Raw genomic sequence first — 15,145 nt, 5'->3', positions numbered from 1 at the left:
AAAACATATCTTCCTATTGTATATTTGCTGGAGTGTCATTGTAGAAACAGCTAAGTAAAGTATGCTGTTCAAAATGGGACTCTCTAACTAGTGACCTTTACGTAATGGCAATACAGATGGATGACAATCAAAGGGAAAAAACTAAGTGTCTTAGAGCTACGTGTCGTTCTAGCACAAGCCTCCAGAACAGCTTGAGTGCTCAGATTATCCAAGTCTGTTGAACTTTTCTGAAGGGATGAGCATTCTGCAGAAATATCCTCCCATATATATATATATATATTTAAAGATGGTGGGGAGCAGTTTGCTCTAAAATCTCCCATGTTTTCAGTTTGCCTGAGATCTGGTTACTGTGAAGATCATACAGTATATTTATTCTAGTACATTCACATCATCTTCATACTTCTTTTGTGTCTGAATTTGATACGTTTCCTTTCATCACACTTTTCCTTGAATTTGTCATTTGTATGCGTTTTATTCTGTTGGGTGAAGTTAATTCTTAAGGGGCTTTATATAAAAGAAATATTTTCCTCCAGTTTGTTGCTAAGCAGTCACTGCTATGGTCCTTTGTTAACAGCATTTCTTCAAAACACCTAACAATTAAACTGCATCGTACAAGTTGTATCAAAGTTAGACCAGCATGAGATTAAATTAACAAAGCAATTACATACTCCGAATGTTACTGTTATCGATCATTTCATGAGGTCAACGTGTTTTACACAGCAGTACAAATGCAGAAGTACAATGTTTGCCACCCAACCAAAGTTATGACTTTAAGAAGACTTATGTTGAAGGTTGGGGTTAATTGACTCTTGGAGAAGGTATTGGAGCATATTTTTGCTTCAGTAACATTTTGCTCGTGGTCCTTGCTGGTTTAATATAGAAACACCACCTAATTTAGTCTACATGAGCCACAATGTTGTACACATATTTATGTACATTATTTTAGGTGCAAATTAATATAAATATGTTGATCAGCCTCAGGAGAACACAAGCTTCACAATAGGGCTGGACAACCATTTAAATTTATCAAATTACCGACAATCTCCTGACAGTCTAAACTTTATTTGTGATGGCAACACTAGAACAGTGACAGTTGCTTTTACAAACACATTTCAAGTTATGACATGACGCAGTTATTCCTTTTCATACTGCATTATTTATTGCATTTATGTCACAGATTCTTAATTTGACTGCAGGCATTTTAGCTAACACTCTGCTAAAGAAACAAAGATGTACCTTGTTTTTTGTCATGGGTTCATGTTGAGTATTCTCTTGGGCAAACAAGTGCAACTAGTTAAGATGGCCTCCCATACTCCTCAAACAGGAAGTGGAAGAGACCAACTATCTATGTTCATGAGGGGGGCCCACCACCTGGAATCCTTATTAAATCCTTTTTTTTTTTAAATAGCTGACAAAAGATGTAAAATGTTTATCTCTGTTTCTGTTCAATATTAATTGTGTTGTAGAGTTTACTTATTTCTCCCTGTGTTTCTGTGTAGGAGAGGTTGTGTGAATACCCTCCCCCCCAGTCCCCTATGTGTAGTGATAAGTAGATGTATCCTTACTGAAGCAATGAGGGGGTTCTAAGCATTGACTATAAAAAAATTAAAAAAAATAATATAAAAATAAAATAATTCTGAAAATTGAAGCCAATGCGGAAGAGCCTTAAACTTATATTCTATCTAATTTCCAGCAAGGGGCGACTCCACTGGCTCCAAAAAGAAGTCTGTTTCTATAGAAGTCTATGACCCTACTCCTCACTTTACCTTAGTAAACATTTTCATCATGAGTTTATCACCTCAATCACTACTTTTAAGTCTTCAATACAGCATGATGTTCATTTTGTAAATTATGGTTCCATTTATTTTAAAATAGACGATAAAGCAGGGGATGATTTAGGGGCGTGACTACACGCTGACCTGTCAATCAGGACAGAGGCTTAACAATGCTAACCATGGCGCTGTCTACACTAAATTAGCCATAAACTTGTTTTTGGGTGTTGTCCATGTTTTCATCTTAAACTTTGCGTTCTGCCAACCGAGCTAGCTAGCAACCACAAGCATTAATTTAAGAGAAAGTTTGTCTATTTTTCCGTAGCTTATGGGCAAACGTTTTTCTTACTCCGCAATGAATGGGCTTTAAGGTATATATAGGTAAAAATAAGGTGATATATTTGTGTACCTTAGCAAAAATGATTCAGTAGTAAGTAAGTGATTCAGTAGTAAGTAAGTAAGTAAAAACTAGTATGCATTTATTGGCTGTTAGCCCCAATTCAGCACAATACTCACACCTGAAAATTGACAAAAAAACCCAATAATGTCTAATTAGACATTCAACCATTCAAACAGTCAGTACAAAGCCCAGTCCAGAAAGTGCAGAATATTTTACTGGCCAAAGCAGTTAAGGGACAAACAAATCATAAATGAGCACTGTTATTAAGGTACATATAACAATTTGTTAGATAGTATAGATATTGTATAGATTCTCCCAGCCCTGCTATGGAAAATGTGTGTCCACCATTTGTGTTCCAGTGTTGGAGCTAAATTGATGGTATTTTGCAGGGTGTCATCTTCTGCCTGAGATAATGTGGTCCGAATTTCAGTAAATGTCACTCTTTTCTCTGTCTGTTGTCTGTCTGTTAAGTTCACTGCAGACTTATTTACACAAATAGAAATGTAAAAGGCATCGTTTTTGAAAATGTTTAGGAATTCATGCACTAGATCTACAGAAGGTTGAATCACTGCTGTGTTACATTAGTTTAACAGTCACAAAGCTGACATTTATATGAAATTGTCATGGATTATTACTTAAACATGAAGACTGAGACAAACACATGATGACAACTTTAAAGGAATATGAGGTGATTCATGCTGCTGCAGCTATGAGTAACACACAACTGTCAACATACCACTGACGGTTAAAGGAAATGTCACCATTATCCTTTGGCTTTATTTGCATGAAGGCACTGGCAAATCTCCCAGACTCCTGACTAGTTTGCACATGCATAACTTGCACTGTTTACATTTGCACTGTTTATTATTACTATTGTTGCTTTATTTTTCACATGCTGCCTTTTAAAAATCTTGTATTTTCTTAGTATATTTGTAGTATATATTGTAGATTTTACATTGCTTGGCATTCTGTGGACAGCAAAGGAAGAATTTCATTGTACAGGGAAAACATGTTTCCTTACTGTGCGTATGACAACAAAACTCTATAAGCTGTCCACTCCTCCTAATACTTAGGATGGGTTAAACTGCAGAAATGAAATGTCACTACATTGTACTGTGTGTACCTGACCATTAAGACCATTCTCTCTCTGGCCCTTACTGCGTATGTGTACAGTACATGTGTTTACATTACATTTAGCTGATGCTTTTATCCAAAGCGACTTGCAATTGATCGATATATCAGAGGTCGCACACCTCTGGAGCAACTAGGAGCTAAGTGTCTTGCTCAGAGACACATTGGTTGATGTATCGCAGGGGGAATTGAACCCGGATCTCCCACACCAAAGGCATGTGTCATAGCCCCTGCGCCATCACCACCACCATCAGCTGTGTCTCACTACAACTGTGTGTGTTAGTGAATATGTTTGTTTCTATTCTGGTGTATTCATGTGGCTTTGTGTGAGGTTTTACATTTATGCACTTGAGGCTGCATGTACAGTATATTGGTAGATCCTTAATCAGATCTGCTACACTGGTCGACATAGTTAGGTTTAAGCATGGGGAGTGGGGATTGGTTAAGGTTAATCCACCTACACATGATAGGAGGCAAAACCGCTTTGTGCTGGCCATTCCATTGATTTCCTATGGGGAGAGCGGTGCTGCCCAACTATGTGCTGCGCTACCCCTGGCGCCGCGCACCGCCCGGATTTGCCTCTTTGCACTGCGGTCAAAGTTCAAATTATTTCAACTTTGACCCAGTTGCCGCTTACCTTTCGAAAGCGCAACCGATGAGATAACAGCTGTCAGCTGTCAATACCTAGCAACGGGAAATAGCTTCGTTGCCACCTATGATGACGAATACCTGAGCTTTGCTTTCTGCACTTTGCTCTCTGCGCTTTGCTCTGCGCCCTACCCAGCGGTGCACAGAGAGCAAAACGCTTAAAATGTGTAGGCGGCTTTAGGGTAAGAATACCAGGGGGAGCCAATTAGAGGCAGAATAAGGGTGGCCACAAGGCACTTTCTTTGAAGTCGACACGTCTAGCGGATCCGATCTGGCATCTACCCAGTATATGTGGGTTTATGGTTGCATGGGTGTGCAGTCAGTGCTACCTGTCTGCAGGACCTCCCGGTCTGACGTAGGTGACCACTAGGGGGCGGGACTTGTGCCAGTCCTCGTGGATACCGCCTGCAAGAAGGGTATACTGAAGGTTAAAGCCAATCACACTAAACACTGGACTCATACGACTAGAAACCTTCACTCTCTATCTTTATTTCCCTTCAGTAGAACAACTACAGAAACTCGCCTCAGATAATCTATCACAGTGAGGAGTTTATTTCTTTAGTTACTTATTTTTATTGACAAAAGGCATTGTACAAAGCATCAGGTAAACAACAAGAGCACTTCAAGACTAAATCGAGACTAACTCTTACAAAAATATATTATGAATAAAAATAGATACAAAATAAATATAAAAACACAATAAAATAACAGATACATTACATAAAAATATAGATAAATAAGTAAAGAAACAAAGACTAAACAGAGAAGTCAGAGGATTCGGGGGGGAAAAGCTCTACAGTTTCCAAAAAGTGTAATACTTTTGTTGTTTAACAAATGGAGTCACTTAAGTTAAAAATTCAGATCTTTGAGAAAAGGTCAAAAATTAGGAAGTGAATTAGAAAAGTTCTGTTTGTGAATATACAATTTGACGTATAGAATAATTAAATGAATTCAATTTTGAAGAAAGCTATTTTCTAGATTATACAGTAAGTCATTTATTCATTTTGTATGTTGGTCAAAATGATGTCACTGTATCCATTGTACTGTAACACTGCTTCCAACTGCATGGGATTGTTCTGAAAACTCTCCATTAAGAAAACCCTGTCATCTGAGGCCAATGAGTCAGATTCAATCAATGTGTTCAATTTCAGATGACCAAAAAAACCAAACAACTTAACCATGAAGGTTATTTTTTCCTAACTTGAACTGCTTCAATTTAATTTTTTATTTTCCTAAAATAACGGGAGACTTTGGCCGATCACAGGTCATTTTAGAGATAGAGAGCGTTTCTATTGGCTGCTCTACACATGCAGACAGAGAGGGGATAGCTGCAGGAAGAGGTCTCACTCTAATGTGTTTGCTTTGCATCTACTGCAGCTTTAATGGGGAAAAAAACATATAAACCATCGTAGCCTTCTGGTTAACCATTAGTCGTTTAGGTGTGCCATGTTAGCCGAGTGACATCAACGTTTCCAGCTTCATTCTCTTTTCTTTTTCTAATGAAATAAATGTTGCAATAAGGCAGGGAAGTCTTTCATTGAGTGACAGCATTCCATCATGGTGCCAAAGTCAATCATATATTTCCCTAAACACACAATCTTTCACTGATGGTTACCTCTCATGACGAAACCAAAGCTGTTCCCCTCTTTGTGCAAACAGATGTCGATTGTCTTTGATATAACCCCTGAGGTGCTGTCTGGTGCTTTGAGAGGGAGGGAGAGAGCGAGAGAAAAAGAGAGAGAGAGAGAGAGAGAGAGAGAGAGAGAGAGAGAGAGAGAAAGGCAGAGAGAGAGAGAGAGAGAGAGAGAGAGAGAGAAAGAGAGGTAATTTATTCATTTTAGTGAAAGAATTTATGCTGCAGCTGTTAACTATTTCTGCTCCATAATAAGGTTTTGTTCAAGTTTTGTTCAGTTACAATACATTTTACATCATGCTAATGGGGCATAAACATATAATACAACAAAATAAAAAGGAGGGCTAATGACTCAATATAATGAGATAATGCAATACTGTTACAACACTACAAGAAATACATGTTTTTACTTGAAATTGCTCCTGAATGCCTATGATCTCCTTTGCTGCTATTACTATGGCTACCAATGCTACAATTCTATCATGTTAAAATGCAGTATGATTTCCATTCCACTCCATTACAGACAGAATACCAGCTGAGATCAGTTGCATTGTTTTTTTAACCAGGGCGGCAGTTTTCACATAATTGCAAAAGGGTTCTCCAATGTTTTCTCAGTTAGCCTTATAAAATGATATCAGATTAGTAAACAGAATGTGCCTTTGGAACATTGGATGAATGGTTGCTGATAATGGGCAATGTAGATATTGCATTAAAGATCAGCCACTTCTTTCTACAACAGTCGAGAACCCTTTTGTAATTATGTAAGCACATAATGTAATCTGAAAACTGCTGCCCTGATTAAAAAAACAATGCAACTGATCTCAGCTGGTATTCTGTCTGGAATGGAGTGGAAAGGAAATTTCTAAGTTACCCCAAACTTTTGACCGGTAGTATGTACTCTTTCATTTAACATGCATTCAGGCAGAAAATGGCACAGCTAAGGCAAGGGGTGTTGGTGCAGGTACCAGGGATACAGTGAGATAGATTGAGCAATAGATCCAAGAGTGTAAAGACTTTTCAGATGAGGAAACACTGCGAAGCAGTTTATCATACTTTGACTGGAAAGTCAAAGCGACACTCATTTTATCCTTATGATTGTCTTGCATCTGACAACCCTGTTTTTCTTTTGCCCTATGAATAAGGACCCCTGCTGTACCAAGAGTGGTCTCATTGAAATTAATAAGTAGGCTGTGTTTTTCCAGCTCAATATCATAGGAAACACATTCACAGTGGACATTTCCAAATCTCACTATTTACAATGAGTGCCAACATTCAACGCTGTAACCACCACCTCTCTCTAACCTTAACCAAGTGATTTAGTTGCCTCAGTCTAAAATACCCTAGTCTGGACCGCCAGATGCTGCGCAGGATGTTCTGGGGATGTTCTGCGGGATGTCCCTCACCTTCCACCCCACCCCTCCTACCTCTCACCTTTCACCCTCTGTGTGTTGCCGTTATCTAACTCTGTTCTCTTCAGGAAACAACAAACCTCCGAGCTAGCAAGTTACACACTGAATATGGCAAGTTTTGAAGAAAATTTGAATTGCGCAACAAGGCAGACCTGCTTGGTTCTTTAGGGGAATGATTGTAAAGATTTACAAAGAATATGTTTACAGCATTTACTCTCTAACTGGGATGTTTTGGGACCGATTGGTGGGACAAAATACATCCGCCGGTACACTGGTAAGATCAAATGAGGTTTAACCATGTATCCAGCTAATTTAAATAGCTGATATTACTGTATTGTGTGAACAGTTAACTTCATTTAATATTGTATGTGGCGTTTTCTTTTGCAGGTCGCAAATGTTCCACTAAAACAAGTTCCTTTCCGAGACTATTTTGCAGAGCCACCGTCACTGTGTCCGGAGCTTATCGCCGCCCAAGACGATTGTGAATGGTTTAAAGAAATGCAAACAACCCCAAGCTTTTTTTCTCCTATCCTGGAATGTAAGTATGTGTGACAATACGTTTTTCACGGCCACATGCAATACCATGCACACATGGCCAGACCGGCTATTAAAACAAAGTATAGAAAAGCTCAGATGACAGCACACACAGAGGGAGTGTGAATTAATTCTCTACTAAGGATGCTATTACTCCATATATCTTGACATAGCAAATATTTGTTTGCTGCTATATAAATGTTCTGAATTTCGAGTACAGCCCCTTTACCATTTCATTAATTCCAGAAATGTAATATCGACCTTGCTGTTTGCGGGTAGGGTTGCGTTTTTCACACTATGCTAATGTCAAACTCAACCTCACTAAAGCTATTACTTTATGACCATAAAAGCCATGTGAATGTATGTGTATGGAGCCAAACTAATATGCACATGTACCTGTAGGGGGCAGTTCATACTCCACCTCCAGCAGAACTCTCTCTCCTACGTTCTTCAGTAAGCTGATGATCTCCTCATGCCGCAGTTTGGTCAGGTTGATGCCGTTTACTGACTTGATGTAGTCACCGACATTTAGCTGGTCACTCCTGCACAAAAGGGAAATCACACTGGATTTAAAAAAAAAAATCAGAGGTACATTGTTTAGAAAATGTGGCTGTTACACTGTAAGACAAGTTCATTTTGTTCACTCCTGAGCATTATGTGAGTTGTTTTATTACAGATTATCAAGAAAGTCTGAAAGTCTTCCTTTTCTTCTCAGGCTGTTCTCATGAACCATTCGCACATATAGCTATGGAAAGTAATGCACTGTAATTCGTATGGATTCCACGTTTTTGTTGCTGTATGCACTACATTGACCGCTGCTGTTTAAGGGTGCTTTCACACCTGCCTCGTTTAGTTCGGTTGAATCGCACTAGAGTTGATTTCCCCCTAGGTGTGGTTCATTTGGGCAGGTGAGAATGCAGCAATCACACTCGGATGCGCACCAAAAACAGACCAAACAAACATACTGAGACCTCCTTGATGAGGTGGTCTCGATACGCTTTAAAACAAACTTGGTTTGTCTGTGGTGAGAACGTGATCAGACCTGAAACTGCACCAACTACTGTATGTGTAAAAAGTCTGAGCTAATGTCTCCTGTAGTCAGGTGTGCTTTGCAATCTGTGATGCGGCAGAGCAGCAAACTGTAACAGCTTGCAGTGTTTCTCTCCCAGAAACAGACTGCAGTCAAGCTCGTCATCACTCATATTTCCTTGGTCAAACCAGCCGCCACTTAAGTTAGAGACAGATGGAGTGAAGTCTCGGTGGGTGTCATAAAACACAGGGCTTTCAAGCGGGGGAGCTTGAGTTTGCTTCCTGGAAGAAGTTAAGGGGAAAACACAAGACTTCTACCCAGGAAACATGTGTTCATGTCGCTGGAGTACTACTTAAGGGGGCCGCTGTTTTAATTTAAACCACAATCTTTTTTCTGAACTTAACTACTCATTTTGTTGCCTAAACCTAAAGTCTACCTGTTGTCGGATAAACTGAAAGCAATGTTACCTCTCGGTGATCTGTGCCCGGCTCACAGTCAAGTTTTGTGGGCTAAACTCAACGGCCACGGCCGTTGAAACTGCCGGCACCTCGCGTTGAACAGTACCAGCTCCCAGTAACGTTTTCTTGGCTAAATGTAACTGTAAAGACTGCTAAACGTAACTGTCACGTGACCAGCCAGTGGACGCCGTCATTTTGTAGGATATCATACTAATTGTGCTTAACTTTTCGTTCAAAATATATATCATATGAGTGAATGCGTTGTTCTTCTTTACTGGTGTTGCACCTACCTGGCCGCCAGTCCTCCAGGCCGTAGGTTTGATACCCGCGGTTTCCCATCCTTGTCGGTTCCTCCTGAGATGGTGAGGCCCAGTGTGCTGCCTTCTTTCTTCACCAGCTCCACCATGGTCACCCCCCGCAGAGCTTCTAACCAAAAACACACATACACATAAAGACAAATACACACACACACACACACACACACACACACACACACACACACACACACACACACACAATAGGGAAAGAGAAGGATGTAACCACACACACACGGATGTGCACACAGACATACACACACACACACACACTCAAACACACAAATACAGCAGAGAGATGGAAAGTGGTTAGTGGCTACCCTCTGTCCATACTGATTCCCGGATTAAAGGCAAGGCGAGTTACAAGAAAGATGAATCAAAAGATGTTTGCTGCTGTGTGTCCTTGAGTGAGACACTGATCCTCTGTCTGCTCAATATAGGAGAGTCAGCTGAAATGACTAAAGTGTAAATGTGAAGATCAGATAAGATAAGCATCACTTAATTAGAAATAACAAAGCCTCGGCCATCATTGTACTTGAAAAGTCCCTGGCAGGGAGGGAAAGGTCTTGAAAGGTGAAAGCACGTCATCAGTACCAGCAAACTGTCGCATGACTTGAGAGTAAACTATGTGTTTTAAAACTGTTTTTTTAATGACAGAAACAAGATGTTTTGAAAAGACAAAACAATACATGTTCAAATATATAGACTGCAGGTTATTGATGGTAGTGTAGAGATTTGTTTTTTCCCTGCGAGGTTCTTCGGGCGCTTTCACACCTATGGTTCAGTAAACTCGGTGCGACTCGTGGGATAAGTTGCAACATTGTTGTATTTCTCATTTGGTTTGGTTTGTGTTCACAGTCTTTGCAAATTCTGCACTCAACCCATTCAGCCTCTTTTTTGTTATGCAACAATTATTTTGTATTTATATATTTGTTTTTCTGTATTTATTGGTTATTTCATATTAATGTTTAATATGTTTGTTTGTTTATGTATGCACCTTTCAACAAGGCAAATTCCAAATAAGTGTACCTATTGTGGCAATAAAACCTTTTCTGATTCTGACTTTATATAGAGTATGAATCCTTTTGTCTGAAGTTGATTTATTAAAGCAGTTTGTCCTTTAAGAAAGGACTGAATCGTGACATTAAAGCTATAGTGCATAGTTTCTGTCGCCCCCATGAGGAATTCTAAGAAAATACAACACTGTCGTTGAAGCAAGCCTTCTGTGATCGCGCACCACCCCCAGGGATGTATTAGAAGTGTTTTTGTTTCGGTTTGTTTACATGATGCTGGGCGCGCCTGCCGCCGTCACACAAACAACGGGCACATCTCCTGACGCAATTCACGCAATGATGTGTTTTCAGCGAGTGTCTGAAATCTCGTTTGGTAGCTCCCAATATAGTATAAACAGTGAGTGAGTGGATCAGGGTACGGTTTCCAACACAGCTATGGTCATGTCAGGTTATATCTGGGGACATGTTTCTGCTGTGTTTGTATGCAACAAATACAGCGTAATGCGTTGTTATCAACTGGTATTGCTAACAATGGCTAACCTGGCTAGAGCAAAATTATTCCTGTGGTGGAATTTCCAGCTTACGACCTCATGCTACCTTTCCAGGCAGAGTAGTAGTTCAACTCTGTGTCTCCAAAGAAGACAGTAGACATAACAGCAGTATGGTAACACAGTGCTGCCTCGTCCTGCCAAGGTCATGGAGGAAGTAAACACGTAACACATTCTGTCTGTGCTGAGGATCTAGGCTTTAGCATCTGTGTTTTAGGCGCCTGCAATATCTTTCTTTACATTGAAGGTTCAGCTCAAACATAACGCCTCCAGCATGAGTTTAAATACACCTTCAGGATGACAGGAACTTCAGAGAGTTGGGGACAACACTGCATGATGAACATCGTGGTTAAACTGTAAATCTGTCTACCTTAATTGTCTCCTCAATTGAGAATTCATTAAATGCTTCTGTGTAAGTCATCAGAGTCTCCCTGAACCTTTTTCACGTATGTGAAATGAGTTGTGCTGCTCCAGAGTTTTTCCTTAACAATTCCAGCTTGTACTGGAACGCGGGTGTGATGTCATTCTCAGCTCCGACTTCCAAAGTAAATGAAGCACAGCATTACATTCGTACGCACACACCTAACATTCATACGCACAGAAACTGCAGTAGTGATGCACACATAGAAACACTGGACGGTCACAGATGAATGCTGCATGTGATCTGGGGTACCTACAATGTATGTGACTTGTTACAAGGTAAGCATAGTTGTTGTAAATGATCCAATAGCATCTTCACCCAGGCATAGATGAGTGAAGAATGACCTAATTTGGTATTCTCTAAATCATGTATGTCCAGCCAGTGTTTAAATTAACCTTCAGGAGGACAGAAATTTCAGAATTTGGGATGGCACTACACCAAACTACATTGTGGTTAAAATGTACTGCTTAAAAATATATCTCCTCGATCAAGAATTCATTAAATGCTGTGTAAGTCATCAAAGATTCCCGAACCTTCTTCACAAGCTGCTCCCGAGTTCTTCCCTAACACTATTAATAATACAAGATTTCAAGACTCCCGATTGAAACCAAGACAATTGACAAACTTTGAAACAGCCTGTGTAAAACTACAACTCTCCCCCGAACCCACTGGAGGGGATTCTCTGTGCACTGTGGAAACAAGGATCAAGGAACGGTGGACCACTCCGACTTATTCCAACAGGAGGACAGTAAACTATGCAGTGTTATATTCCCCAAACACTTAAACTACTGTATAAACAAAAGGCATCGAAATATCCAGAAAAAATACATTTAACCTCTTTTCTAACAACGGTTAATTGTAGCTGCTCAGCTATTCTCTGACTGAGTCAAGGCTTCGTGAGGTAAACAATTTAATGGGCTGACTTGGGAATGATTCTGCAGAGCTGCAGAGTTCACTTCACCTTGACTCTTCTGCTGCTTTGAAGTGAAAAAGTTCAAGAAGAAAGACTAGTTTCTCCTTGACTGTGTGCACGATTACATGTAAAACATAATCAGGTTGGGTCCAAATCATCAACCGGCCTTTGAGGGAGGCACTGAACACCCAACTGCTAGCAATAATACACAATGGAAATGCATCTTTTTTTTACTTTTGTCGACAGTACTCATTCTGCATATGATAGCAGACTGATAAAGACATTTAGTGTATGAGAGACCATGTGAGCTTTTTTTTATATATATACTATAATGCGCAGCATTGACATATTTTTTTCGTTTTAAAGGGATATTTCACTGTTGGAAAGATGAATATGTCTTTAAATTGGGTCACGTATGTAGTAGAAATGTGAATTTGTTTTAGAAATTGGTGGCTTCTAGGCCGAGAAAAGCCAGAAAATTTATTTTTGGCTTATGTGGATGAAAGACACCAAATCCCAGAATGCACTTGCTTCGCTGCTTCGCTGCTAGAGTCCACTCCCAAGCCACGCCTACCATTTACAGACAGACAGACAGACAGACAGTCAACTCTTTTATTGTCATTTCAACCATATATACGAAACAACATTTCACCGTGGCTCAAGTGGTGTTACACATTTAAAATATATAAAAACGACCTTATATAAAAACGACATACGAAACAGGCTACATTTAGTGCACACACATATAGGCTCCGTAAAGTTCAGCTAACGCATACTAGCATTAGCACTTTGGTGGGCTGTAAACACCGAGTATAAACACAGGCGTAAATTTGCGTGGAATGTAGAATGTTCGGCATCTAACAGTCACAAACTCCACCAGCAGTTAGCAGTTAGTTGGATACAAGCACCCCATTTCTGTACCAGTCCATGTTAACACAGCCCACCTCCACTAGTCTTACCTGGCAACAGAGCAGCAGGCCTGGTAGCTGGATAGTCCCGTACACTTTTGTTCAGTAATGTTTTCACAACAACAAAAACACAGCAGTCTCTGTTGTGTCCTGTTGATACTGTTAGTGAACACTAGGGGCGCTAGAGTGCACCGTGCGGATACAGGTGAAAGGTATGTGCGTAGATGAAGAGAAGGATGTGCAGAGAAGAAGAAGAATAAAGTTGGAAGTAGTGTGACACGTGTCTCTCGGCTCGTACTTAAAATACTTTTACAAAACACCAGTCTCTGAACTCGTGTTGGGAGTTTCGTTGAAGTTGGATGTAGTCCAGTTTGTTGTCTAATGAGCGGACACGTGCAAGCAGGATTGACGGAACAGGTGGCCGGCTAGCGTTAGCTTTACACCTAGCTGCTTTCCACTCCTGCACACCGCTGTCGAGGTCCCTTTCCCCGGCTAGCGGCATCGGGCGACTCCGCAGGCTGAGGTGCTGGTCTCCATAGCAGGCAAAGCTCGCGTAGTGTGTCGAGTATTCCATATGTAATAAAGTGTCCTGCATATTCTCCGATCTGTAGCAATGTATCCCAGTGGTACACATGTGCGGTAGTTTGAATGCACATAATTGTTGTAAAAGTTTTCTGCTGAAAAGACGGAGCCTGTTAGCGAAGCTTCAAGATGGCTGACACTCGTTTTGCTTCGGCAAGCTTTGGGTAAAGATAACAGTCCAACCCCCTATGGGCGGGTTGAAAACATGCGGAAGTAGCTCCTACTACTGGCTGTAGTCCATTGCCTCTGGGCAAAAAAATCTTCCGATGACGCAAAAATTTTCGTTTTCTGTCATCGAAAGATTTTTTCCAGGCCCATGATACAGAGATCTCTCGTCTCAGGGGGACATGAGGGAGGTAAGCACGGTCATTCGAAAATACTACCGTGTTTCTACTGATACAAAGCTTAATGCTAAATCGGTGAAGTATCCCTTCAAGTTGATATGGTGAGCCAGCAGTTGCTTATTAACACATCCAGTAGTAACACAGCCACATTAGCTATCAATTGGAGTCATGTTTCTGGCCACCTGATGAATGTAAGTCTAGTATTCACACTATTTTAGCCCTGTCTTTGGTCCTGAGGGAATTATCTGGCTCTTTAGCTGCTAAATGTCTCGAACTGTGTCTGCCTGCTGTTTGGTGCTGAACAGGTTGTGAACAGGGGTTTTTAGAGCTTTTTCACTGAGAAAACAGCTGCTTTGTGCAGCTAAAAAGGGCAATTATGAGAGCGATGAGTGTGAATCAGAACAGACATTTACGGGCAAGACAGATAAACAACGAGCTGAAACTAAAGGTTCGGTAAAGCCGAGGGGAGCTGTAAATACAGGGGGTAATTCTCTGTAGGTTCCAGTGGTGGAATGTTAGTACATATATTCAAGAACTGTACTTAATTACAAATGTGAGGTACTTGTACTTTACTTGAGATGTTTGCACACAAAACACATTGTTGTGTTTACTTACCATGTATAGTCCACATTACACCACTAGGTGGTGCTGTGAGTAATTTGATCGTAGTTGTTAGACAGGAAGTACTGTAGTCATTAGATAGGAAGTACTGTTGTTGTTCTTACTACCTGTGTGTGGATGTAGATTGCGCCATGCTGCTCTGATTAAAACATCTATAACCATCCTACCTGATATTACATTTTTGGACATTCAAACCTTACACACATGTAGTTTATAAAATCTGATGTTTTATTATAATTTAAACTACCCAACAATATAACAGCCTACAAGTCCAGCTGAAAATATTAGCTGATTAATCACTTAGTTGATTGACAGAACTGTTTGGATCGTTTCCAGTTTCTAAAATGTGAGGATTTTTCTGCATTGAGTACTTTTACTTTTATTACTTTAAGTTCATTTTCCTGATGATAGTCAAATACATTTACTTAAGGGACCGTTCGGTATTTATGGTATGGACCACCGGAGG

At 40.3% G+C, this 15,145-nt stretch overlaps 1 protein-coding gene across 8 annotated transcripts in view; it reads right to left on the bottom strand.

Moving 5' to 3' along the window:
• The window catches only part of LOC116034505 (glutamate receptor-interacting protein 2-like), a 379,804-nt gene that overhangs the window by 59,138 nt on the left and 305,521 nt on the right, over positions 1-15,145 (bottom strand). For 4 of the 8 annotated variants that reach the window (XM_031277187.2, XM_031277188.2, XM_036002036.1 and 1 more), the window contains exons 3-6: positions 9,306-9,441; positions 7,924-8,069; positions 5,567-5,653; positions 4,281-4,356 (exon numbers count right to left, since the gene is read on the bottom strand). In XM_031277187.2, coding sequence (XP_031133047.1) covers positions 4,281-4,356; positions 5,567-5,653; positions 7,924-8,069; positions 9,306-9,441 — 445 coding nt within the window. The remainder of the gene's footprint in view (positions 1-4,280; positions 4,357-5,566; positions 5,654-7,923; positions 8,070-9,305; positions 9,442-15,145) is intronic. The other 4 variants (XM_036002034.1, XM_031277189.2, XM_036002037.1 and 1 more) reach the window with 2 other exon arrangements.

Source organism: Sander lucioperca, chromosome 6 (assembly GCF_008315115.2).
Source record: "Sander lucioperca isolate FBNREF2018 chromosome 6, SLUC_FBN_1.2, whole genome shotgun sequence".
In the NCBI taxonomy this organism is placed as follows: Eukaryota; Metazoa; Chordata; class Actinopteri; order Perciformes; family Percidae; genus Sander; species Sander lucioperca.
This window is presented reverse-complemented; position numbering and strand designations above follow the sequence as displayed.